Source organism: Aythya marila (genome assembly GCF_965140915.1).
Source record: "Aythya marila genome assembly, chromosome: 5".
NCBI classification, from domain to species: domain Eukaryota; kingdom Metazoa; phylum Chordata; class Aves; order Anseriformes; family Anatidae; genus Aythya; species Aythya marila.
The window spans coordinates 22,189,016-22,215,757 of NC_139046.1; the positions used below are offsets into that span (position 1 = coordinate 22,189,016).

The 26,742-nt window shown below is 44.4% G+C and overlaps 1 protein-coding gene across 9 annotated transcripts in view; it reads right to left on the minus strand.

The window, feature by feature from the left end:
* The window catches only part of BRSK2 (BR serine/threonine kinase 2), a 324,182-nt gene that overhangs the window by 79,704 nt on the left and 217,736 nt on the right, over window positions 1–26,742 (minus strand). For all 9 annotated transcript variants that reach the window (XM_082760889.1, XM_082760892.1, XM_082760891.1 and 6 more), the window contains exons 8-9: window positions 13,519–13,659; window positions 3,446–3,562 (exon numbers count right to left, since the gene is read on the minus strand). In XM_082760889.1, coding sequence (XP_082617015.1) covers window positions 3,446–3,562; window positions 13,519–13,659 — 258 coding nt within the window. The remainder of the gene's footprint in view (window positions 1–3,445; window positions 3,563–13,518; window positions 13,660–26,742) is intronic.

Consider the following 26,742-nt stretch of genomic DNA (forward strand, 5'->3'; position numbering starts at 1 on the left):
GTACATTGTCAGCTTTCTGTAAGGAGCAATGGGGAATTAGGAAGCATCATTACAAAATCCCAAGAATTATACCTCAACAGTATTTTCCTCAGTCTTTCAGATTAACAATGAGCCCTCTTTGTTCAAGAAAAGAGAATAAGGTCCAGAGAATTTCCCAACCCTTCCTACTTTTCCAAGACTCCTTTAGAAATGATTGCAGTTTATGTTCAGAGCAACTTGGGCGCTGCAATGACTCGTTAAGATGAAGAACTGAAGCACAGAAAGGCAATGTGTCTTGTCTAAGACCACCCTGAATGCCTGCAGCAAAGACAGAAATCAAGCTCAGATCACCTGGGTCCCAGTCCAGAGGTTTAACCGTAAGACACTCATTCTTCTTGCCTAGTGACAAGTCAGGAGGGATTGGACAGCATCTCCCATTCCACAGCACTGCGAGGCAGCATGCTGGGAAGAATCACTGTGAAAAGAGACAGGGAAGTGCCTCTGCACGTCACTGCCTGGAAGGGTAAAGAAGAGGAAGAGCCAACAAGTTCTGAAATAACAGAAGCAGCATCCTACCACATTCTCTGCTTCCTTCACAGTCTGCTCTTTGTTCCCAGAGCTGCTCCTGGAGGGATGCACAGACTCGTCGTGTTACTTGGGCATTTCAAGGACCAACTCTCCATGAGACTGCCTTGTTGTGCAGTTGTGCAGTTTCTGCAGTAAGCACAATTTTTCATACAGCTCCTCTTCCATTCAAAGGTCTAACGATGCAAGTTTAAAACTGCAGCTTGTTCCTCTGTGCTGTGTATACACGGGATTTGTGCAATACAGGATTCCAGTAATGGGGATTAATCACAACCACAGCCTGATTTGCAGTCTGCCAGTGACAAATGTGTCAACGAAACAGCCAGTCTGTCCTTAGCTCCCTCTCCTACACAAACACAACTGGACTGAGCTTCTACCATGTTCTCCAGGTAGCTATTGACACTACAGAAAACCATGGTGAATGAGCTAAGGAGTAGCTCCCATCAGACTGACACTGTGGTGTGCCATCTGACGTATCTCAGGCTGTGTGAACATCTTGGTGAGGCCTGACGAGGATCTGGGATGACCTAAAGCCTATCCAAACTTTGGGCTCAGCAGTTCACTTGCGGCAGCAATGGATTTTTGACTGCACTGTAACTGCTCTGCTGTACTGACGAAGTTCCTTGCATCATGCTGCTACACCCCAGCTGATCCTCCCACTCTGCCTGACAGAAATACCTGGAGACTCCTTGCCTGACTGTCAATGCAAGTGTTACAGTTTCATCTCATTATCGGTGTTCACAGCACATATAAAACCATTCTGGAAATTAACTTCTGGGTGCACGGAGGAACATCTCATTAAAGCTCGGTATCTCAGCCACGATTCGGTCTGTCTTGCTCCTTTTCATGCTGGCTCAAAGTACCAGCTACAAGGGGAAGTGAAATTGTTGCCTCAAAAAGCTCTGAGGTTGGTTACTCTGCTCTCCAAGGGAAAGGGAGTCATAACTGGATTGCCTTTCTTTGTGAACAGTGTGGCACACTGTTAGATACTCCTCCCTTCCTTCCTCCCTTCACCCCCCAAACCAGATAGATCACAAGACACCAGTACCAGCCATGCTGGGCTCCATGCCAGGAGAATTAATGAAGTGGTGTAATAGCTCACATGGAGGCCTAGTGATTGGCACCACACTTAAAATGCATCTGCAAGGCAGGAGATCATAGTGTTGCTGCTGTGTTCTGTTTATTACAGGCACGTCTCTTCCGTTCCATTGATTTCTTTATTAGCGCATTTTAAGGCCGCATCGTGGGGGCTGGCTCTGCTTCAAGCATGGAGGCTTGAATTCCAGCACTGCTTATGGAAAGGAAAGCTCCCTTTGAGATTCTAGACCTGGATGACAGAGCCCACTGCTAACAAGAACAGGAACCCTACCGAGAGGTTCCCGGGGAATCTGAAAAATCCTGCAGGGCAATGCGAGACTGGGTTGGGCTTTATACTTCTGGTTGTTTTTTTCACGGAAGGAAGGGAGAAAATGTTCTTCAAAGAGTAGAGAGGCTTTGTGGTAACTGCAGTGAGGACTTCATTTCTTAGTCTAGAGGGGAGGTTTGAAAGCAGCTGCAAGCAACAGATGTGCAGACTCATAGCTCCCTGCTTCTCATCTGCGCTGTTAAGAGGTCAAATCTTGCCTTGACACAGACAGGAAGGAACGGGTGCATCTCAGTGTTCTCATCAACCACCATTCGATCACATCATCAGCTTCAAACAATTTTGCAATCCATTATTCAAGACCTGGAAAGCAGAGCCGTACAGCTCAGGACCGAGAGGCAGTGGCTGTGCTGTGCAGGGAACCAGGACGGCTCCACGAATTGCTTTGCCTCAGGGCACAGACTGAAAAAACACAGACTGTAGCAGGCTGAGGATGGAGATGAGCTGCAGTCATCAAATTTACACTCCCAGGGGCCAAGAAGAGTAGATCTATACCAGAGGAGATGCAAAGCTGCTGGTACTGCCTGCAACTCCAGTTGCTGAGTTCACTGCTGTAACAAATTCAGATGCCACGAAAAGCTGGCGTAGTGGTGCCAGGCTGCAGCAGCTCGATGCAGCTGCTGCCCTGCCACAGCTCACTGCAGCATTACAATGCACAGTCAATGCGCCACAGGGCCACGGCTTGGGGGGGGGCTGTGGTCCTATGGGTGCCTGCAGTGTCCCTAGAGGTGACGGGGATCAGAGGATGTTGCCCCTCAAGAGCTAGCCCTGTCCCCAGTGAGGCACCAGGGCTTCACTCGGCTGTTGGGCTTATTGCTGGCTCCCTTGGACATTCCTGGAAAGCTCCTGCTGGCAACCAAATTAACACAGAAGTGTTTTTATACTGCCCCTGCAGTATTCCTCCAAGCAGCCTTCTTTGTATCTGCATTCATGCCCTGCTTGTAATTGCAAAGGACCCTCTGCTGCCTCCCTGTCAATCCTGGATGTGAGCCGAAACGAAGCAGAGTGGAACACAAACAGGAAGAGCTGCAAGCAGGCAGCCTGAACACAACACACAAATTCCATTTCAGCTCCCCTAGATTCGCTTTTTTTCTACCCCCAATATTTTTAAAGCCACTTCTTAAAACTGCTACCACTACTGCTTTAATTTCCCAAATATTATATGTCCAGTGAAAGCAAACAAGCCAGCATAGGCAGATGAGTCCAAACCTGAAAGCTTTGATTTTTATATCCACATATGACATCTACAGAAGCCTACTTTTCACTGTAAAACACTTAAAAAACCCACCCTTCTTTTAGCTAACTTATGCACTACATACGTTTTATCAATTTACTAACTTCCTGGGAAATAATGAGGCACAGTGTAAGCTTGCAGGTCTTCCTCAACCCCCCTGTTATTGACAACTTTATGTCTGGAATTCATCACTGATTATTTGCAATATGCTCTGAGACACTCACCCACAACTGGTTTCTAACAAGCTGTCCCCAACCTGCAGCGATGCCATTCCAAAGTCTGCTATCCGGATGTTGTTCTTTTCATCCAACAGTAGGTTTTCTGGTTTTAAGTCCCTGTGGCTGTAAAAAAAGGATCAAAATGTGAGTTAAATTATCCCTGACAGCTTTCCCACTCCAAGACTTGTTTTTTTAATCCAGTATAGCATCCAACCTATTATATTTTAAATGATTTCATTCTTTTTCTCTCCCAGATAGGAGAACACACATATCCAAGATCCAATCTTTGCAATACTCTAGACTGTCTCCCAAATGCCCACTCCTGATGAATGCAAAGCTCGAGACTGCACTGCCCTGATAGGAAATGAATATCTGCACCTTCCAACAATATCAAGATAATTTGAGGGAGGAACTGAGGGAAATCAGAGGAAATTTTCAGTTTGGATTTAGAGCTGATATATTCCATCAAATGCCAACTCCTTAAGGTAGGAGTGAACATCATCAGTGTATTCTGTCAACAACAGGAAACAGAATTAGTGATATCTAGAGGAGAAAAAGCAGACTTGTTGTTAAAGCTGCTGCAGAAAGACCCTATTAGGAGTTGTTTACATAGGGATATGTCTTTGAAATCATTTCGGGCAGCTAGTTCTGATGGAGAAACCCCTTGAGCCCAGCACTGCTTATAACTGAGGTTGTCAGCACTGGGAAGGAAGATGGAGGATTGCCTCCTTTCAAGCAAAGCTCGATTTTCTTATTATTTGGCAACATGGGAACAGCCAGGCAGCCACATTGCTGTAACATGGTAAGCACTTAAAGCAGGATGGCAACTCCTGCTTTAAATCAAAGCAATTGCACATTGTCTAATTTATTAATTTCCATTACCCACAGCCAACACCACCATGCACCCATCCACTTCTTAGAACTCAAGTGCTTTTGCACAACTTTTACATTTACTTGATTTTATATGCACAGAGAAAAACCTTGTACAAAATTTGTGATGATTTCGCTTTTTTTTCTTTTTATTTGCAACTCTTCGAGTCACAGAGATGAGAGAAGCACTTCAGGCAAGCTGAAGAAGCACCTCTTCTCTTGTTTTTGCTTATGAGATGGCAAAATGTCCATCTTTGATGTTTTGCTTGATAAAAGGTGCAAATCGGAGAAAACTCTTCCACAGCAGAACAGCGAGCTCAGGTACTCGGTCTGAACACAAACCTGTTGGAAATGGCTGATTGACAACACGTCTGTCAGGCAAACAATAGCCATTTGCTACAATGGTTCAGTAAAAACAGCTGCCTGCCCAGAAAGAGAGCTCTGCAGAAGACCCAGCATTAGCAGTGACACCAGTCACGGAGCTCTGCCCTATCTTTATGCCATTTTCTCTTCACCTCTAATTGCATCCTCTAGCACTGCTCCTGCACACAAGTGTAACTCTACCCCTAAACACCTGTAAAGGTGCTCAGTCTGTATCCTCTCAGAGGAACATACGGAGCCTGACAATGCCTTGGAAATGATCTCTGATCTGAACAGAAGTCTGGAATGATCAATTAGAGACAACTTGTAAATAATGCAGGCCAGCTCTATGCAAAACCAGAGCATGCTGTAATAGGACACTTGGGGAGTGTAACGGATAGAGCTAAAGGAGGCTTCCAGCAAAATAGCACGTGTTCCACACAGATACCGGCCACTGACCTTATCACTGAGTCCTAGGACTGCTCTTCCCTTCCTTTTTTAAAGAGCATAAAACTTGGTCTCCAGTCTTGCATAAACATAATGAACCCTGCATGTTAATGCTGCCTTGTTAACCATGAGCAAACAATCTGGTAAATAACTGGGCAGCATGGTCCAGATTTGTGAGTATTTTCACCTGAAAAAGCAAAAGGTACTCTATAAAATCTCTCTTTCTCACAGAAATCAAAGTTTCAAGGGGACTGAAGACTCATCCACCATGCAACAAATACCAAGACAACCATACCTACTTGAAAAAAAGCTGGAGATGAGTGACAATGAAATGTTTCAGGACTGGGAATGACCAGTTAGCAGTCAGGAAAAGAGGCCCTGAATGCCCTCATCCAGGACAGTAGTCCTGGACAAAGGCAGCATTTGGTGACACCTGCCACATCTGAACGTGCTCCAGCCCCTGCAGTGAAAAGGACAGAAGAGCCACCGTCCTAAGGCAAGCTTGGAAAACTGGACACTAATGAGACGGTGGTGTATGATTTAATCTTTCATCCAGCAGACATCCTGGGCAGCTCTCATCTTACAACTGGTTTCACTAATTGGGTGCTGGGAAGACCTCATCTGACCAGTGGGATGTGCAGAAGTTCTCTGGTTTGAGATCTAGGGCCCAGTAGCAAGCAGCAATTCCCTGTAAAGTGAGCGGTGCTTGCCTGATGCTATGAAACAAGAAACCTCCCCACAGCACAAGCTGAGCGTGTGTCCTTCTGCTCTGTGCAGCTTTTTAAATGTTTTTGGTTGTTTTCCAGTCTTGGTGACTGCTCCTGGCCAAACGCTGAACAGACACATGGTGTGGATGCTGAGGGTGTTGCTGTCCATGCCTGTTAGCCTGCAAGGAGCAGCACTTGCTGATGCCATAGACATTCATTCTATAGCAGGCATCCCACTGCCTGCCTAAAAAGATTGCAATTCTTCGCTCATCCTAAAATTGTACAGTTTTATTTAGAGAGAGGGAAGAGCATTTGAAGGAATGTCTGTTCCATATGGCTGAAGCGAGTCTCCTCAGTGCTGGTGGCCCTGCTCTTTGCCTGGTCAGCTCTCAGCCGGCTGGTAAGGTCAGTAAGGATGCCAGCTAACTAATGCCAGTCATATGGACAGTTCCTGTAGGAACAATACCAATGAAAAAATGTAGCTCCTCTGAAGTGACAAATAATTTTTATTTTTTATTTTTGGAGAGCCATGGGAAGTGAGGGAGGATAGAGGATGCCTTCATCCATGCTCCAGATGTGAAGTAAGCTTTATTTCACTGTGCTGTGCAATGCTTCGTCGTGAAGGGTCAGCCTACCTGGGCTGATGGAGCTCTTTGGGTACAGGTCCTGGTCCACCTCACGGAGAGCATTTTGAAAGCTTTACACTGGAGCTCAGGATCGGTGGGACTAGGATGGTTGGATAATGTGTATGGAAGGAAATCTGGAGTAGCATCAGGCCTTGAAGTTTTGGCTTTTAGTCTCTAGACTCTTGCCAAAATAAAACCAAGGAAAATTACCATCTCTTCTCTACAGCCCACGCAGCAGAGGAGAGAGAGTGGACTCCGACAAGAATTGAAACATTTCCTTCTGACTGGGCACTGAAATACCTGAAATTGCAGCTCTCTGACCCTCCCCATCCCTCCCTCACACAGACCCTAGTACCAGATGTGGATGGTGAGCACAGGAACCCATGACAGCCCCGAGCATTTTTTGTTGTGGCAGCACTCCCCTCAGGGATCAGGGTGCCAATGGGACCAGGCAGTGCTTGCATATTCAACCACAAAAGAATTTTATGCCCCTGATGGAAGTTTTCTTCTAGCTGGGACATTTCCCTGCTGGGAAGTCTTTGGGCCATTTTGAATTTGAGAAGCATCTTGGGGATGGTATTGAGGCCAGGAGTATGCACCAGAGTGGCAGAAGCAGCATCCCTGCCACTGGGAACGAGACCTCCTCTCTGCATTTGCATTTCCCATCTCTGCACTGCCAGCTTTCCAAATGCCAGAAGGAAGGAAGAGGAACATATGGGAATAGGGAAGGCTTGTTATAATTTACCTAAGAGCCCAGCCGCCCGGACGGCCTCATGCATTCATATTTGGAAAGAATTCTCTTGTGCCAAAACGAAACAAAAACAAAACAAAAATCCCACTGTATGTGGTAATTACTTGGCATTAATGGAACATTGCAGAGTAAACGCATTTAATTTGGTCCCATTCCAGCTGATCTCTCCGGCTCTCCATGTCTTCTATGACCGCATCAACTCCTCTCTCTGCAGGTGAACAGAGGACTCGTTACCCTTTCATTGTTCTAAAGGCTCTAAAGCTGTGGGGGCTTTAGCACATGGCTGGGAAATCAGAATAGAAGAAAGCAGCTCCTTTAGTGACAAACAGGCAAACTTTCCTCTTGAGCCCTGCATATGCTGAGAAGGCACACGAAAGTGAAATGAAGTCCTGCAGGAGAAGTCAGCGTGACCCTGACCCAGGGTGCCACAGAGTGCCTAGAGCTCCTCGCCTAAGACAACGGAGAGGGAAGCCAGCTCCACCAGCCTGCATGCAGCAGGCTTTTGAAGGGAGAGCCTGTGAGTGAAAGGGAGCCATTGAACATGCCATGACAGGGAAAGTACACACTGTCAGACTCTCGGCATCATCAGTCTTTTACATAATGCAACAAAGGCTTTACAGTTCCCTTGCAGCACAAGATGAGGAGCGGGGGGAGAGAGGAAGAGAGAGAGAGATTTCTGAAAAAACGGTCCCGTGGAAATTGGCACAGATCTCAGAGGTGGTGCAGAGAAAATGAAAGGCACGCGTAAGCATTAACGTGTTCCAGCTTCCCACTCACACACTGGCCAAGCTTGCTTTCTGGGCGCTCCCGGTGATGCTATTCAGCTTCCTCCACTCACCTCTCCAATCCGTCCTCCTGCTCTGGGGATATCCCCGTAGCTGTACTGCAGGCAGTCGCAGCACAGTAAAAAAAGAGAAGTAAAGCAACCACCTTCTCCTTGTCACCCAGGCTTGGCAGAAGATTTCTGGTGTAGAGACAGATTTGAGATCTTGGATTCAAAGAAACTATGTCACTTGGCACGAGATGATGAACTAACCCATTATTTTAAAGTGATTTTTGAGCTGAAACGTTCATATCAGTTTCCATGACAACTCGTTGTAGGTCACGGATTTCTAACCCAAGAAACCTCCTAATTGGAGTAGTTGCAGGTCATTTGTACTAATCAAATTGTTGGCTACTTTGCAAATGCTTTTCTTACTGACCCCAAACTCCCAGAAGGGCCCGACCACAGAATAATTGTTCTGCAGTATCCTCTTAAAAGTGCTTAGCACAAGCCTGATGCGATGCAAATAATTTACCAGTAATAATTAATAGTACGAGAAGCAGTATTTTTAATTTTCATAAGCAGAAAAAGCCTTTCATCTTATTTTCTCTTGCTTCTGCAAATGAGATCCAAATGTGTAACTTGCATCTACCTACAGAGGAATCTTTGTTTAGACTCATGGTTGCTATGCTCAAATTTAGTATTTTTTTCACAGAATCCTGCAGAACAAGTAAATATAGTTATAGCTAGGAAAAAGGACAACATCTATAAACATATCAGGAGACCTGAAGAAGGGCTTGAATGCCTGAAACCCCGTCTTGTTTTTTATACAATTATTTCCACTGATCTATTAATATATATTACTCCTCCTTGAAAACCTTGCCTTAAAACATATATTCATGTATTCCAAAGCCAGAGCTGACTGTCAGGTCTCATCACTACAAATGTACTTGCCAAAGATTGTTACCTGGTTATGCTTACAATAAGACTATGCCATTTTTGAGTTTCCAGTGGCTTACATAAAAAAAACTTACAAAAATACATGTCCTCTGACTTCAGCTGAGCTGGTAATTTTGCCTGTGACATTGCAGCTGCTGTACTTGATGGTTTCTTTCCAGTTTCCTGTACAAGGAAAATATGAAAATTCCTCGCTGTTTGGAGTGAGTCTCAGTCATATACCTATAGCTCCTGGATTCAGGCAATGACTGGCAAATCTCAGCACTCAACAGTGGAAAAAGGCACCTTTTGAATTTGATAGTCTGAAAGAAAATTTCAAACTCCAAGGGCTCAAGGATCCCAAGAAGAAATAACAGAAACCAACATTAAGTTTTGTGATTTCTAACACAGTTTCACATCTGGAGGCCCTGTGTCATGATTTCAAAGTGTCCAGCTGTGGTAATCTTAATTATTCAGCAGACCATCTCTGCACAACAGTGTAGCATCCTCCTTCTAAAAGAAGCAAGGCAAAGCTGGAATCACTGGGAGGGTGGGATTATCTAACAGAAAAGGTTTCTCATGGCACCTGGCATTCCTCAGCTTTCTCTGCTTCTTGAAGACATTCCAGGTTTCTTCCTAAAAGCGTGCTTCCTTTACTAACAGTGCTCTGCAGCTCCTGCCTGCAGTAATATACCAGAGATTTTGGCACTACCGCTGTGAAATCTTGAAGTGCTATTTTATAAGGAGCCATTTCCCCTCCTGCACCAATGGGAAGAACACCAGGCGAAGCCAAACAAAGCTCTTATTCATTGCCTTAGCCCCCTAAGTCACACACCCCCATGCCTACGCAGGCACACACAGACACACTTCAGCAAGAGCCTTGTGCGTACTCAAGCAGGCACAGCCCCAGGCAATGAAAGGAGAAAGGGCCCTCGTAATTGTCATTTATCAATATTCATAAAGAACCTGCCTTAACCCCTCTTGTGCATACTCGGGGAAAAAAGAAAAAAAAAAAGAAAAAAAAAAAAAAACACAACACAAAATGAAACCCAACCAAAATAAAAATAAAATGAAATAATAATCTTGCTGCTCATTACCGCAGGGGATTTCCTCTCAATGTCACCACTGCCCTGTGCAGTAATTGGCATTATCTGTTATCTCTGAAGCCATAATAAGGTTTGCCACGGGGCATTTTCTGTAATCATATTTTTATTTGTCAGCTTGTGAGATAGAGGCACCGAATATGAGCTTGACCAAAGCACAAACCCAGCGCACAAAATCCGGCCGCGGCCAATCCCGGCGCTTGGCGGTGATGTCACCCGCAGCCAATGCGGCACCCGCAGCTCCCCTGCCCCGCGCCCACCTCCCCGCTGCAGCATCCATTCCCTCGCTGCACCCAACAGCCTCCTCCCGAGGAAAGCAAGGATCTGAGACCTACCCCAGTACGTGCTCCTCTACTGCTTTTTGCGGAAAATATAGGCGGTGCTCAATTAGCTGAGAGCTCTGGATGCAGGCTATGCAAAAGGGCTATCGATTTGGGGCATCCAGCCCAGACAACTTAAAGATCCTGATATAAGAGGGCAGGCACCCAGCATTTGGTAGCTTAGGAAAAAATCATTAGCTACATCCAGAGAAAACCTCCCAAGCTAGAAAGGTCTGACACCGATGCCCAAGGGACCCCAGGTTCCTCTGCCATTTCTTACACTGCCTCTGAGTGTGCCTGCGCTGTGTGCTGCAGCACGGCACAGAGCCCTGGGAGCTCGCCGAGCTGGGAGCAGAAGCAGTGATGCTGCATCACTGAGCTCACCGGTTTGCTTGCTAGCTCGGGGAAAGCACCAAGGTAATGCATGCACTGTTTGCAGGATGCCACGGAATGTCTTGGCACAGCACTATCTGTTTTGTTTTTAAATGGGTGCTATGCCACCCATGGAAGCCCTCAAAGAACCCTCCAGCGGGTTACCTATGAGCTTCCCCCCATGGCCAAATGCACAACAAAACTCCCTAAGTAACTGCACCTTGGAGCGAGCTACCTCAAATCTTTGTCCCCAGTTTCCACTACACAGAGGAACAGAAAGCTCCTGCATTTTTTTTAAACAACATGCAAACACACTGAAGCTCCAAACCTATTTTGCTTCTTTGTCTGAGCTGCTTGTTTGAAGACACCTTCTCAGACACAGGTGATCTCTCCACACAGAAGCAGCAGAAGTCTTTTATTGACGGGAGCACTGGGGAATCCTTTCTGATTCTTTGATCCAGGAATCCTGACGCATCAATACATTTTGAGCAGGGAAAGCTGAATGTGGTTACATACTGCAGTAAAAGTAAGCCATGGATATTTCTGTGTTTTGGGAGGTAATGGAAGACGATCGGATGATGATATGGGTCTGGGGACACCAGGCTATCAATCTATCCTGCCAGTGGGTTACAGGCACCCACGTTTAGTCATTAACCAAAGCAGAAGCCTTCATTTTTCAATGTGGTCATAACTGGATAACCTGGCTGATGAGATGATTTGTCATTTCACTGCCCCACGACAGGACAAGGTCAGGCTTCATTGCTTAGGAAAGCACATTAAGTTTTTTACTCTCGCACACACGCACACAAATACATTTATGCACGCTCTGATTTTCAAAAAGGGTTTAATGATAACTGTTCAGAATATCACCCAGAGCCTAGCATAACACAGACCACACAAGACTCAGAGTGACCGGGAGGGAAGGAGAGCTTATGATTCACTGCTAGCTTATTCAGCACTAGATGCTAGTCAAGTGGGAGTTGGCAAGGAGACAGGGGATTTACTTCTAAACAAGACTACTGCCCACAATCCAATATATTTAACAGAGGAAAATGGACTCCTCAAGAGAAATGTGCACTCTGCCTTGGAAATTCCACATCCCCGTAAACCTCCAGAAGTGCTTGTCTGTCATGGTGACAGCCTCACTGCGACCCTTGCTCAGTTTATTAAAGTCAGACACATCAAGAGGTGCCCAACACAAGCCCAAAGGACTGGCGTGTATGTGTATATACATATGCTTTCTGAGAAATGTCTATCCCAACCGTGAATCACATTTCTCTGGCATATTCATTCGAAAGAGCAAATCACTTTTCTTCAGATGTAGTTAAACATATTTTGAGTGTTCTTGGATTGGGTATCTAAGTGTTAAGCCAAGCAGGGCACAGAAACACCTATGTATGCAAACCACTGCCCAGTCAGAGTAGTAAAAAAGTTACACTTGTACAGCCTACAAAGGATTGTACTGATTATGAGGTCATGATCCCTCAAACCAGTTGATTAGCAGAGAGGAAAAACTATGGAATTCATAGAGCAAAACTCCTCCAAGGTGCCAACAGAGCAAACTCTAGTCAGGGCAAACAACCTGCTCTCAGTTTCTCTGGAAATTTCTCTGGCTATTACAAACCTGCCTGTGCCAGGTAGGCATTGTCCTCAGGATGTTCCCACCCAGACCATCTTTGGACTACTGCTTCCACTAACAGTATCCTCTTCTTAATATGTCCTCTAAAAAGGCTCTTATTTCCCTTTCCATTTATTAGAAATATGCTCTCTTTCAAATTAATATTGCATGTTGACTTGAGTCAGAGACATAAAGGGAGCAGGCTAAAAGACCGAGTGAAATATTTAGGCATCCATTTTTGCTGCAGCCATTTGTGCTGCAGACATCTGGGTTGGGAGTTCTCTGTACAAAACTGGGGGTACAGAAATCACTGTATGGTTACTGAGAGGTAGCCACATAGTGATTATGCAAATTTTTCTGCTGCAATATCTAACAGCAGCCCTTGGCCTCCTGGAGAGGGGAGATCTGTGGCTGGCTGTGGCTATGGAGAAGCAGCCACGCAGACATAATGTAAATGTTTTCCCCCAGCCAATCTAACTGCAAGGAGCTACATTTCTCAGAAATAAGCAGGTCAGCAGCTGCACAGAAACTCCGTGCTCAGACTGATCATAACAACTTGATTTCAGTATAATTTCAATTACCTAAACTTGTTGAAGATGAAGTGGAAACTGGTCTAATGTAAACCACCACCTGAATGCACAGTTTAACCCATACTCGATGGCTAAATCAACTGATGGAGCTAGTTAATATCAACTGCAGTCAGATCAAGGAAATTCTTCCCTACTGGAAAGGAAATTAAAGGCAACAATGACTCAAATGCCCAGAAGGGACTCAGTCAAAGTTGCCAAAAGCCAGAGGGCTTCCAAAAACTGAAGGATGCCATAAAACGACTTGTCTGTATTGGTAACTGTCCCAAGTTTCTTCAGGGACTCGTTTTGAAATACTGTTTGTAATTCTCAGTTATTAGCAAGTGTCACCACAAATGATGGAAATTAAACAGCTTTTCCCTGATGGTTTTGGTTTTCCTGGTTAAAGCATTCCCTGTGAATGAATTCTTTTCCAGTGAGAAATATGAAGGACAACGTACTCCATGAAAGGTCTCTCTCTCACTGGTACAGCCATGTATTTAAAATATGCCAGCACTTAATACTTTTAGAGCTTTACAACATCAGTTACTTAATAGTAAATAAAAGTGTCAAGAAATAAGATGCCTTTAACACGTGCTTTTATGGACAGGTAACACCTGCTGGAAATGGCTGTACTCACCATATTGAATGACTATGGCAGAAGTCTAAAGCAGAGATGATTTGTCGGAAGAACTTCCTGGCTTCTTTTGGTGTCAATCTTCCCTTTTTTACAAGATAGTCGAAGAGCTCCCCACCTGACACGTGTTCTAGCACCAAATACCTAGAAAAAAACAAAGCCAGGATTGTGTAATCACACTATCATACAGCTTCTCACACACACACAGTTATATAAACACCTCTATCTACACACGGCCAAGGAGAACACTTATGGAAAGAACAGTAGAAGATTAAAAATTTTAAATCAGGGGTGATTAATATTTTTAACACAGGTGCCCCTGCAGATTAACAGGGGTTTTGCAAACTTTAGACAAGCAAATGATTTGAAACTAATCAGCCCTTCACTGATTTGTTGGATTTGGTGTTTGATAGTCTAGTGAGAGATAACGTGAAAGACAAAAATGACCCAAGAAACCAGGAGGGGAAGAAGAGAATAATCAGGTATACGCTGATGTGCTTATACCTACTGTGGAGTAAGGCTGCATACCAGGAAGACGCAGGTCCCCTAACCGAGCTGACAGACTTTATAAAACAGCCTTGGCAAAGCTGCACTCACGTACTGCTCTGTCTTGGACACCTGGGAACCAGACAGATGTCAACAAACTAGAGGGAGTTCAGAAAAAAAGGTGAATAGTTTAAATTATGAGAAAAGATCAAAAGAACTACATGTGTGCAGCCTCAATAAAGGGCTTCAGCTCTTGCTGTTGAACAGCAGTTATTTGCTGGAGCAGCTGTTCCCCCCAAACTCACATGTGAAGAACTGAGTGAATAAATGCAGCACAATAGGGGCCTAGGAGCAAGAGAAGAAAACCCCAGTCCTCACACAGCACTCTCAGCAATCAAAGAGAGAAAAGTGAAATCTTTGGGAGGGAAAGGACTTGCCATGGACGGACCATCTTCCTGTTGTAAGCAGGTGTAATGAAAGGCAGCCAAGCAGAAGAAAACTTATAAAAAATAAAACAAATTTAATAAAACTTATTAAAACAAATCTCTAGAGATGTTGCATAATAGTAGAATGGAAATAGTTTCCCTAAGGGAGCGGCACAAACACCATCAACTGAAACATTTAAAAATAAATTAGATATAATCTGGACTAAACTGTAGACTACTATTGGCAAGAGGATTGCTTGAAACCTCCACAGACTTCTTCCATCTCCACTGCTGTTCTGAGCTCTCCTGTCTCCTTGCCTGATTGCCCAGCATACACTATTCTAATATAGAATGAAAAATTATGCAGTGAGATTATTTGGTTTTATTGCTCAGGGTCTGGAATGACAATGATAAACAACAAATGACTTTTTAAAACTGAAAATTCACTTTTGTTCTTTGTCTCAAGCAGCTCGACTGGCTTTTATGCCCTTCAGCTCTATAAGAGGGGCAGAACCACACTCCCCCTTCACTGCCTAGCTCCTCTGAAGTCAGTTTCAGGGCTGCGTGGCCAGGTAGGTGATTGGAAAGGTGACTTCTGTAAGGCAATAAAATAACGGGGCTTTCAAACATTTGGCAGTTTGTTTGAGAGCCATCACTGGAAAACTTGCAAACAAGAAGTGGAGTTCTTTTTTTCCAAATGTGGAGTGTGCATCTCTGTTCTTATGCCAATAAGGCTCAGCGTGGTCAGCACAACAGACCGGGCTGGTCAGTATGTGCAGTATGATCCCCATCGCTCAAGGCTTTGCTTTACAGCAAAGTAGTTTTATTACTCGTATTAATCCAACTCTTCAAATTTGAGAGGACAATGACAAAATTAATCCAGTATACTGTCCTTTTGTACCTCAAGCAATGTAATCTTCAAGGAAATCTCTGGAATGGAAGATGGGAATAGTTCATAAACTTGGGGGCTTAATTATTCCTGTTTTCAGCGTTTCCAAGAAGATGGAATAGGGAAAGGAGTACAAGATGGTCTGAGGAAAGTAAAATTGGCTTAACAATAATGGCATCAGCCTTCAAGGTGCAGAAGTGGGACCTGAGCTCCAGTTTCAGCAGCATTTCCTGTGCACCAGCCACGTTTCACATCCCAGCCAGAAAAAGAGACAGCATTTCCTGGAGCCCCAGAGCCATCTGAAGCATCTCCCTTTCTTACACGAATGCAGCAGAGAATGCAGCAAGGGACGGACGTTAACACTGCCTTGACAGCTAGGTGAGTAGGATGGAAGCACAAAAATGTGGACAACAAAGTGAATTTCTAAATTTTAGGGAACCATAACTATATTTTCGGCGCTTTCTAACAAGATAGAAACGGTTCTAAAAATATGTCAATATTGGCAATTTTTCATTAAAATGAGTAAAGGAGAGAAAAATCTCGATTCAAAAATCACATTTGGAATATCTGGGTTACCTTCTCTCCTGGAAGAGATAGGTACTGGCCAGACTGGCTGCTGAGTACACCCTGGTAATATGGAGATCACCTTTCCTTTGCATTGTGTTTTTTCAGCAAGACACTGAAACACTCAGAAGAGAGCTGACATGCAGTAGCCATGGGCACTGGGCCGTCCACAAATTCAAGTCCCAGTCCTCGCTTTCCAAATCCTAGCTCACAGACACTCTCCTACGAGGGTTTGCTATATAATTCATTCTCCCTCTCATACTAGAGACAGATTTGGCTAAATATCCCATATGGCAGACCCAAACCTGGCACAGAATCAATCCTAAAATTCTCCTTGACAGCTCCTTCTCTCACTGTGCCCAGCAGAACCTGGATACAGCAGTGCATCTTGCCCCCGAAATTCAAATTGATAGCTGTTTTCTTTTCCTGGGAGGAATTTTATGAAGATGATTGCAGTTACAGGCATACAGAAAACCGTCTCCACTGGTTTCAAATGCACGGTTTTGGAAAATTACAGACCCAGCATTTCTGTCACCCACAGCAGGAACTGCAAAGCAATTTATTTTCATCAACTTCATCTTATTAAAAACACTCAACAAAAATGCACTGACATGTTGTACAAAAAATAAAACAAATTGAAAGACAGGGAGCATTTACAAGGTTATTCATTTCTGCTTGCCACCCAGAAGCACCAGATATAATAATGCAAGTGAACAGGGGAGAACATCTGAAAAAGATTTGTGCCTATGACAAGTTAAGGGACATAGAGAAGCACAGCGACGATGTATCCTGATCTGACAAAGCCCCTAACGTGACAGGAGTTAGAAGGACGATGAACACATTCCCCAGTGGTCAAGTGCAAGAAACAAATGCTGCAGGGATTGTTCCACGAGTACGATGTGGTTACGTTGCATCCAGCATTTCTGAGCTCAGATTTGCAGCTGGTCACCCGCCAACCTATTCCCTCCAGTACAACTGTGCTGTGTTTTTTTTTAGGATAGCCCCCAACTAGGAGATTTTTGATTAAACAAGGACACCATTCAGCACCTGCCTCCATCTCGGTGCCAGCCAAGGTTTTGCTGGCACGTGACAGGGCACAGCAGCAGTCAGTGCACATGCTATTTCCAAACAGGCCAGCGAGAGGGGTTTAAACATTTCCAAGTGTTGCACCAGATCTAACCACCACCATGCAGCTTACCCAATCCCCACTCACTACTATGTATACATATTTCTGTCTCTCTCTATTTTTATGTGAGTAACTCCATAAAGGAAAAACATACACATTCTGAAAGGCTTTTAAGCCAAACAGAAAAAGCAAATGAAAGGAAAAGCATTATGCCAGAGGCTGGAAAATAAGGAGTACAGACACAAAATCTTTCCTGAATCTGTGGCACAGAGGAGAATCTGGATCTCCTGAGTCCACACCAGTGACTAAAATCCTTTACTTGTGTAAAGTGCTATGGGATTGGAAGCATGCCAGTGCCAGCTCTTGGAGGACCTAGGAGAAGGTAAATAGCATAGAGCCTGCAGGGGAGAAAACACTAAAAAGTATTTTCCTGTGTCTCTCCTTCCCTTTTTAGCTTTCCCAGATACGGCATGCTCTCATCTCACTCTGCTACTGTTTTTCCCATTTTTTCAGAGCAAGGGAACGAATTCTAAAAACCCAGAAATGTTGCCAGCACTACTCTCCTATTACATTAGAAGATGAGAAGTGACTTACAGGTGAAGGAAGTGTTTTTTAAATCCTGCCTACGTAAGACTGATGGCATCAGTCTTCCCACTGTAAAAATGGAACAAACCCTGCTCTGTAATTGCCATCGCAAGGAAGGCTCAAGGAAAGGCAAGGCTGGCAGCAGGCACCCCACCTGCAGGGATAATACAGACAGGGGCTACATTAGGACAAAAGACTCCATAAGAGCACTTAGCTCTCACCTCTCGGATGCTCTGGGCGCACACCAGTTCTTCTTATCCTTGCATTTCACATGGGACAACCGTTGTGAGCATTACCTCCTGTTCTTTACAAAGTCACCCAGTATCTGAGCTGGGCTTAGTCCCTGTTGTCTCTTGCCCCTTCTACTCAATGCTGTCCCTACCAGCTTCCTCTCTGCTTGCTAGGACTGCAAAAATGGGAAACTGACAGGCTTCTGCAGCTTGCTATGAAGCCTATTGCACATGGTGTTAAAAATAAATTCTCAATCAAGGATTTTCCTCACTAGATATATTCTTTAAGAGGTTGCAAAAGTTTTTGCAGGCCACAGCTTGCTTTCATAAGGACACCAAGGCCTAAGGCTTGCATGGTATTTCTTCATGCCCCTGCCACAAGCCAAGATATGAAACAAAACATCCCTGGTGAAGATTCTGAGTCTCAATGAGACAACGCTTTGATTTTTCAAGACAAAGAAGCTAAATGCTTAATGTAAGAATGGTTTCATCTGCTGGAGTGGAGCTGAGAGATTGCATGCAGCTGTGTTTTATCTACTCCCTTTGCCATCTTTCCATCTGCATTGCAGCATCACCATCTCCCCAGTAAAAGCTAGTAAGTTCCTAACCTCATATGACCCACTACATACCAAATCAGAAGCATGCACGCAGCTTAGAAAAGTAATGACCCTATACTAGTTTCTTTCTTTTTCCCTTTCTTTCTTTGCTTTCTTCCTTCTTTCTGTTTCACTTTATTTACTCTTTCAGGAACCCAAACAGTAAACAAATAATAAGAGAAACCAAACAGTACCGCAAAGGAGGGACGATTTCTGCATGTAAAAAAGATGGAGTAGCCAAGACGAATATAAAGAAATGGCCTTAAACCACCTTTGCACCTCTCAGATTATGGCTATATCCGGAACCAGCAGAGACCTCACAGCTCTTTGTCTTACAGCTGCCTCTCCATGGCTGACTATGGCTTCTTCTCCAACTTAGACTAGAAATTTAACAAAAAAACCCACACACTATACCTGTCCTCCTTATTACCCCAAATTGCCTGTATGCTGAGGATCACAGGCTATGATGGCCTATAGGCCACCAGTGACACATCATTCCTGCACCTGAAACACTTCCCTAAAAATCATTTTAGTCTTTTCCAAATCCTGTGTGTCAGTAGGACTCCTATAAACACAGTGAATGATCCATTTTCCCCTGTGAATGATCAGTAAATATAGGATGATCAACAACATGTTTAAACATAATTCAACAAAACAAACATAATCCACCATATTTTTGGTGATATCCAACTCTGCTGCCTACCTGCCACGGCTGTTAAGATTTGGGATGCCAATACCAGAAATTAAAAGACCAAAAGCTTTTGCCCCAACACTCAAAAAAAAAAAAAAATCACAAAACAACAACAACAACAAACAAAAGAAAACAAAAAACAACAACAACAACAAAAAAAAACAGCCAACAAACAACCTTGCAAAATTTTTGTTTTCAGATAAAAAAGTCAGTACAGTTTTCTTCCTTTCCTCCCAAATAAATGAAGACCTTCAAGGTCATTAAGTCCAGCCATCCACCTGACCTACTGTCTACCACTAAAACACATCCCTTAGTGCCACATCTTCACACATCTTCAGGGATGGATGGGGACTCCACCACTACCCTGGGCAGCCTGTCCCAATGCTTGACCACCGTCCCCATGAAGAAATTCGTCCTCATATCTGATCTAAACCTCCCCTGGTGCAACTTGAGGCTGTTAAATGCTAAAAATTCTTGTCTAATTTTAGCTAGGTAACTTCTATACTGATTAATTTATCATCTTCTCTTTCATTTTGATATATTCTTGCCCTACTACTAGCAATTCAAAATAGGTGTAGGATCATCACTGCAATATGATTTTCTTAGCTTTCTGCTTTGACCACTCCTTCCATGTCTCCTCTGTCTCCTCCTTTTGTTAAATTTCGATGCATTAGCTAAAATTTCCAGGCAAATAATTCTGTGCTTTCACAACATCCCCTACTCTTGGAAGGACACCGTTCTTCTTAACCACAGAGCTACGGCATTGTTTTTCTTCAGCTCATTCCTGAAGACTGTTCTTTGCTGTAATGGTTGACAACAGCTTGACTTGCCCATCATGAGGTTTCCAGCAGTTGCTTTGTGATCTGAATTCCAAGCTGGTGCACAGATTCTCTCTTTGCCCCCTTCTTGTCCAGTGCCAGCACAGAGAGGTCTTTTGCATGACCAGATTGCCTTTGTGCTGCAACACTACAAAGACATCACTTAAAGGAGCCATGAAGACATGACGGTTTCTCCTTCCCACCTGGTGGATTATGTTACACCTTATTAATGGATGTCTCTGCCCAGGCCTTGGGGAACTTTGAGAACTAACTCACAGTACTCCCACTGAGGCAACACTGCTACATGCTACCTCTAAAGCAAGGCTGCAACAAAATAAACAGGCTGGCTCTGAGCAATGCCTGGAAAAATACTGTTAAAGAAAGACCGTCTGGCACAGAAAACACCAGGATCATGCATTACCAGATATCTATGGCAGAATAATAACAACAAAACCAGACACCCCACTTACAATTTGTAGAAGATGAAAAGCTGTCTGTAAACCATTAGCAGGAATGGTGTGAAATACTAAAATTCATGCCAGATGGGATTGCCCACAGCAGCCCATCACTATGCATCCTAGTGTGGGTATGCAGTTCCTGTTTTCTCAGCCTTATAGATGAAGAAAATTTATGAGACATTCACAGCTACACAAATTAGATCCTCTGGGGCGATACAAATGTATTTATTACTAGAAAAGCATTAAATGGATAGAGATCTTTTGATGAAAGCTCATACTGAAACACAAGGTATTTCAGGTAAGTATTATAAATGCTAAAATAATACAAGTAACAAGAACAGTCTCTGGTGCTCTAGGAATGGTAGTCAATTCATGCAGCTTCTTGTTTTGGTCAGGCAATAGGTTCATCAGGACATGTGATTAGCTGCCTGTTAGGGTAGCAGCTAATATTCAATTTTTTATTAAATGGTACCGTATTTATCCATATGATGCACAACCTCAATTAAACCTAAACAAGTAGGATGGTCTTCTACATGTGCCTGAATTTAGTCACCACTGGGTGATGTTCTAGGGCTTTTACTATGCCAGAAATTAGACTGGGTATTCATGTGGGGCTGGCTAGCTTTTAAGATGCACAACTTAGGTGTGCACTGCAACAAGATGTACAACCCAGATACAATTATACAGGATAAGAAACAGACAAAAAGAAGGAAAATCAGTGGAGTTCCTGCTTACTTCCTCCATGCTCAGGAGTTTACTGCTTTGTGGTACAATGCCTGTGGGTAAGGAACTTTGTGAAATGACCATATGTACTGAGATGTTCAGCTACTCTTGTCATATAATTTAATAGATGATGATTATATGAAAATCATGCTAATAATAATATGAAGACAAGGGAACAGAATCACAGAATCACAGAATTTTCTAGGTTGGAAGAGACCTCAAGGTCATCGAGTCCAACCTCCAACCTAACGCTAACAGCCCTCCACTAAACCATATCCCTAAGCTCTACATCTAAACGTCTTTTAAAGACCTCCAGGGATGGTGACTCCACCACTTCCCTGGGCAGCCTGTTCCAATGCCTCACAACCCTTTCAGTGAAGAAGTTCTTCCTAACATCTAACCTAAAACTCCCCTGGCTCAACTTAAGCCCATTCCCCCTCGTCCTGTCACCAGGCACGTGGGAGAACAGGCCAACCCCCACCTCGCTACAGCCTCCCTTGAGGTACCTATAGAGAGCGATAAGGTCGCCCCTGAGCCTCCTCTTCTCCAGGCTGAACAAGCCCAGCTCCCTCAGCCGCTCCTCGTAGGACTTGTTCTCCAGGCCCCTCACCAGCTTCGTCGCCCTTCTCTGCACCCGCTCAAGCACCTCCATGTCCTTCTTGTAGCGAGGGGCCCAAAACTGAACACAGTACTCGAGGTGCGGCCTCACCAGAGCTGAGTACAGGGGGACGATCACCTCCCTAGCCCTGCTGGTCACGCTGTTCCTGATACGAGCCAGGATGCCGTTGGCCTTCTTGGCCACCTGAGCACACTGCTGGCTCATATTCAGCCGACTATCCACCATCACTCCCAGGTCCTTCTCTGCCTGGCAGCTTTCCAACCATTCCTCTCCCAGCCTGTAGCTCTGCTTGGGGTTATTGCGCCCCAGGTGCAGGACCCGGCACTTGGCCTTGTTGAACTTCATGCAGTTGACCTCAGCCCATCGGTGCAGCCTATCCAGATCCTCCTGCAGAGCTTTCCTACCCTCAAGCAGATCGACACACGCACCTAACTTGGTGTCATCTGCAAACTTACTGAGGGTGCACTCGATGCCCTCGTCCAGATCATCGATGAAGATATTAAAGAGGACCGGCCCCAACATGGCATAGATTAAGACAATCTAGAGTTGACACAGATGTCCAAGCAATTACTGAGGCCAGGGACACAAGTCAAGAAGGAATCTCCTTTAAAAACAGATACATCTTTAGCTCTTTCCTGTCCCTATACTTCTTAGAGTCCGTACATGTAAAAAGCTCTTGCTTTACTCCACAAAGATCAGCCACAGAATCATACACAAACCAAAAGAGCCACACCACAAATGTCATTTGCTAGCACCAGCACCAATCCTGTTGAAGTGTGAACCATCTCGCAGGAAGCCAAAATCCCCAGCAGATGACTCATCAAAAACTAACTACTTTCAGCTAAGAGCTAGAATCATAGAATCATAGAATATCCTGAGTTGGAAGGGACCCTTAAGGATCATCAAGTCCAACTCTTGACACCGCACAGGTCTACCCAAAAGTTCAGACCATGTGCCTAAGTGCACAGTCCAATCTCTTCTTAAATTCAGACAGGCTCGGTGCAGTGACCACTTCCCTGGGGAGCCTGTTCCAGTGGAAACTCAACACATTTCAAAGCTGTGGTGAATCAGCAAGGGATCTGTCTGGAACGACAGACTGCCAAAGAAAAGCCTCTAGAAAAGAAAGTCCTGGCGATTCCTCTCCCATGCTACCACTCCGTTTGTAAAACACCCTTTCATACATATATATGAAACAACATCTGAATAGCAGAGGAAGGGTTAAAAGCTGCCCAGCCCTGACTGACAAGCTGTAATTCTTTGACGGCTTTTTTCCTGCACTGTTTTCTATTGATTAAATAATCTCTATCAGATATTAAGCCCCTTGTTATTGGCGCAGCCTATAAATTATTCAGAAGTTATATAAATTCTTATGGCGGGCATGAATTTTTAAACCCTAATTTGGCACTGGACCAGGAACTCCTTATTTTTTATTTTTTTCCTTGCCTTCTAGAAAATGTGCATGCATTAGATTTCTTTTTCCAAAAGACAAGTTTAACTGTGATCTGCTTGTTTGAGCAGAGATCGTATTGGGTTGCTAATTCTCTTTGGACTTGCAGAGAGTGGGGGTTTTGGAGAGGAAAGAGAGGCAGCAGGAACTGTCGCTGTTGCGCTCTGTACCTGTGACTTACTGGGGATGGAAAGTGTTTCAAGCACTGCCTTCATGGAGAGCAGCCACTCGTGCCGAGGCACCACAGCGTTTCCTGAACGGGCACACGAAATGGAAGAGACCAGAGGGATCCTCTGTGCAGGACGGGCTGAGCTGAGACGTGTTGGCTCACCACTGCAAGTCTGCCAGCGACCATACACTTCTGGGGTTTATTCTTGAGAGCTGAGAGGCCTTTCCTTTAACGACAAAGGCCAAGATACACCCAAAGGTGCACACAAATTCTCTGAAGGAGAATCTCAGCCCTTAAATGCTCTGAGGATGTGGACCTGCATTTCTTCTTCACCGCTGCTTGTGTGAGGGCATTGCAGCACTGAGGGCCTGCTTCCAAACGCCAGGCCAAGAGGCCCAACACTACGGCTGTTCGCCACCTCACGTGTCAACCAGTGAGCAGAGCACACTGTCAGGTTTTTGGGCAGAGCTTATTAAGGCTGTGTAGCACGGACTGTACCTTTAACCACCACCACCCTGTGCCAGGCTGGCATCCCGCAGGCTGTGACACCAGCCCGGGCCCAGCACCCGCTCCCCTCGGCCTCCCGCCAGCTCCGCGGCCCCAGGCCCACCTGCGGCGCTCAGCCCCACACATGCTGGCTCCGCTCCCAACTCCGACCACCCCTGTGCCTCTAATTCCTGGCAGTACTAAAACTCCTCAGCAGCAGAAGAAAAGGGGCCAAAGTGGCTGGTTGTGAACATTTCTCTCATTTCTAACCGTGGCCCAGATGGGACATCGTTTTGTCTTCCAGTCATGTTCTGTTTTCTTTCCCTGTGTCCACAGCATCTGACCCCCCATGACCAGACTACCAAGAAACACGCCTATCAAGAAATTAATTTTCAGTGCTGAGCCCTTGGAGCCACTCCAACTTTCTGAACCCTCCTTCTGCCTTTTGACAGCTTTTCCCCACAGATGGATCGAATGCCAAAGTCCTGGGCTACCAATAACAAAAGAACAAGCAGAATCCTTTCTTCTCTTTCTCGCATCCTCTGTCACCTCACAATTAGTTTTTAACAAAAAAGGAACAGAATTACAGGAAAACCCTGCAGGAAAGGACTGGCAGCATGAATGCTTCTGCAGACAGCACCAGAGCTGTAAGTCTTTGACACCTACTGGCAGCTGGTCCTGTCTAAGCCAGAACCGTGAGCTGTGCGTGGGTAGGAGGACATTTTAATTTTGTTATCTGGCTCATTGGGAAGCACCTTCACCTCTGATATCAGGAGGTGGCGTGTTGTGTACATCGCAACGAGGCTTGGGCACTTGCCCAGTGATAGCACAGTCCTGCTGAACGATGAGAAGGGGAACTGTTGTGCTCGGAAAAATTGCTGATGAATGCATGGTGCATTTCAGAGAATGGGAGATGATGCCAATATTCTGATGTCCACTCTTTCTCTCAAAACAGATTCTTCTTTAAAATGCTGATCAAGTTGAACAACAGGGAGATTAAAATAAATGTTCCGACAAAATTTGAAAAAAAAATCAGAAGTGTAAAAATTTAAAAATGCCTGGATATAAATATATACATATATATACAAATATCTACATGCACCTGTGAGTAGAAATTTACTCATATATATACAGCCATGTTGATGGAAAGGGAGTCGAGAATTACTAGTAGAAACATCCACAAGAAAAGGGCATGGAATGGTCCAAGGATGTCTTTATTCTGTCTCATTCCCACTCCCTGCCAAAACTCCACTAATTTAAACCGAACAGATGATGAAATGAGATTGAACAGATAATGCCAGCTCTGTCAGGACTTCTCCAGCAAAATTGTATCAGTGTGACATATCTGCTTTGGAAAGGGAAGGTCCTTTCTCTCTCGACTCTATGATGGCACTTCTGTTGCATGCAAACAGTTCCTCCAACAGTGGGACAACTGCTTTTGTAAGTCCACGAGGAAAGCTGAATTTACTGATAAATGTACATTATAAGAGATCTAAAGATAAAATGTAACATTGCTTCCTAAAAATACCCTTCACTCATGCAGCTTTTTCTCCTCTTATTTAATCCTCAACGTCTGTTCACGAGAACCTCATGCTCATTCACAGTGGTAGAGCTGTTAATAACGTATAAACTCCTCCCTTCTCTACTACACAAAACTCCATCTGGGGCCAATTCAGGGAAGACCTTTTCCATATGTAGCACAGAGGAAAGAGGACCATCACCCCAGTTAATGTGGTTTACTTGCCACACAGAAACCATAAGACTAAAGGACTGTTTCCCCTCCACCGTGCATTAAAGAACATGTCTAAAACTCAGCTTTGCTGTTACCTTGCTCTTTCCCTTAGTTTATTTACATTCCCCTACAATTCCTGACCATCTGAACCTGGTTAGTCATAATTACTGGTGCACACTCAAATTTTGGCAGCTCATTGATCACTCCCCATTATGAATAAGCGATGTAAGTTGTTAGAGTACTCTGGGCTTACCGCACACCAGCCTCATTCTCTATCTTTAAAATGGGAGGATGACCTCCCTGCCCATCCTTCCAGGCTGTTTTGTCCCTTAACATTATCTGTTGGGAGGCAGGGAGGCACAGATTGCCTATAGCTATTTCTAAATTACCTGTTACTGTGGGGTCCCAATCTTGCTTAAAGGCTGTCTGTGTGATCATGCAACAAATACAAGATAGAACAACTGTCTGCAATAATACTATTTTAGCCAACATAATGTGTATCTGGTGTGGTGTATCAGCACACACACAGAGAACTGCCGTTGAGCTGCGTTTTTCCCCTCTGTATCCAGAATTGCAGTCCACAGTCTTACGGTTAAGTACGACAACTCAAAATACAGCATGTAGAGCTCCAAGTCTTAGGCCTCATAATCATCTCTATCTCTCCGACCACCTTGATAAAAACAGTAACCCCGCCACCACCAACCAACCAAATGAAAAATGACTGCTAGGCTAACACAGATATGCTAACAAATTTTTGTTATTATTTTTTGAAACTCATTCTCAGTGTTAAAAACACTGTGGAAAAATGACTTGATTCATGGTTGCATTAGGAATCTACTCAACCAAGCCCCTTGTCACAAATTAAATCATAAACCAAAAGTCAAACATGATTTGTGAAATTAACATTAATCGAGGAAATACTCCCTGGTGCTGCATCGTGATTAGTCTCTAGCATCTGAAATATCACCCATAATTCACAAGCTCCTCTGAAACCATGCCACTATCGTTACTGCTGAGATGGCAGGCATGATGGAAAGGTGCTGCCACAACCAGAGAGCTATCCTTCTTTTGGTGCTGGTGAGAACTAGAGGTCACCATGTCTTATTATCTGGGAAAGTACATGCATATGCACTTCTCATCCCACACACACTTCACCCCTCCACAGGCACTCTCTTCTAACTCT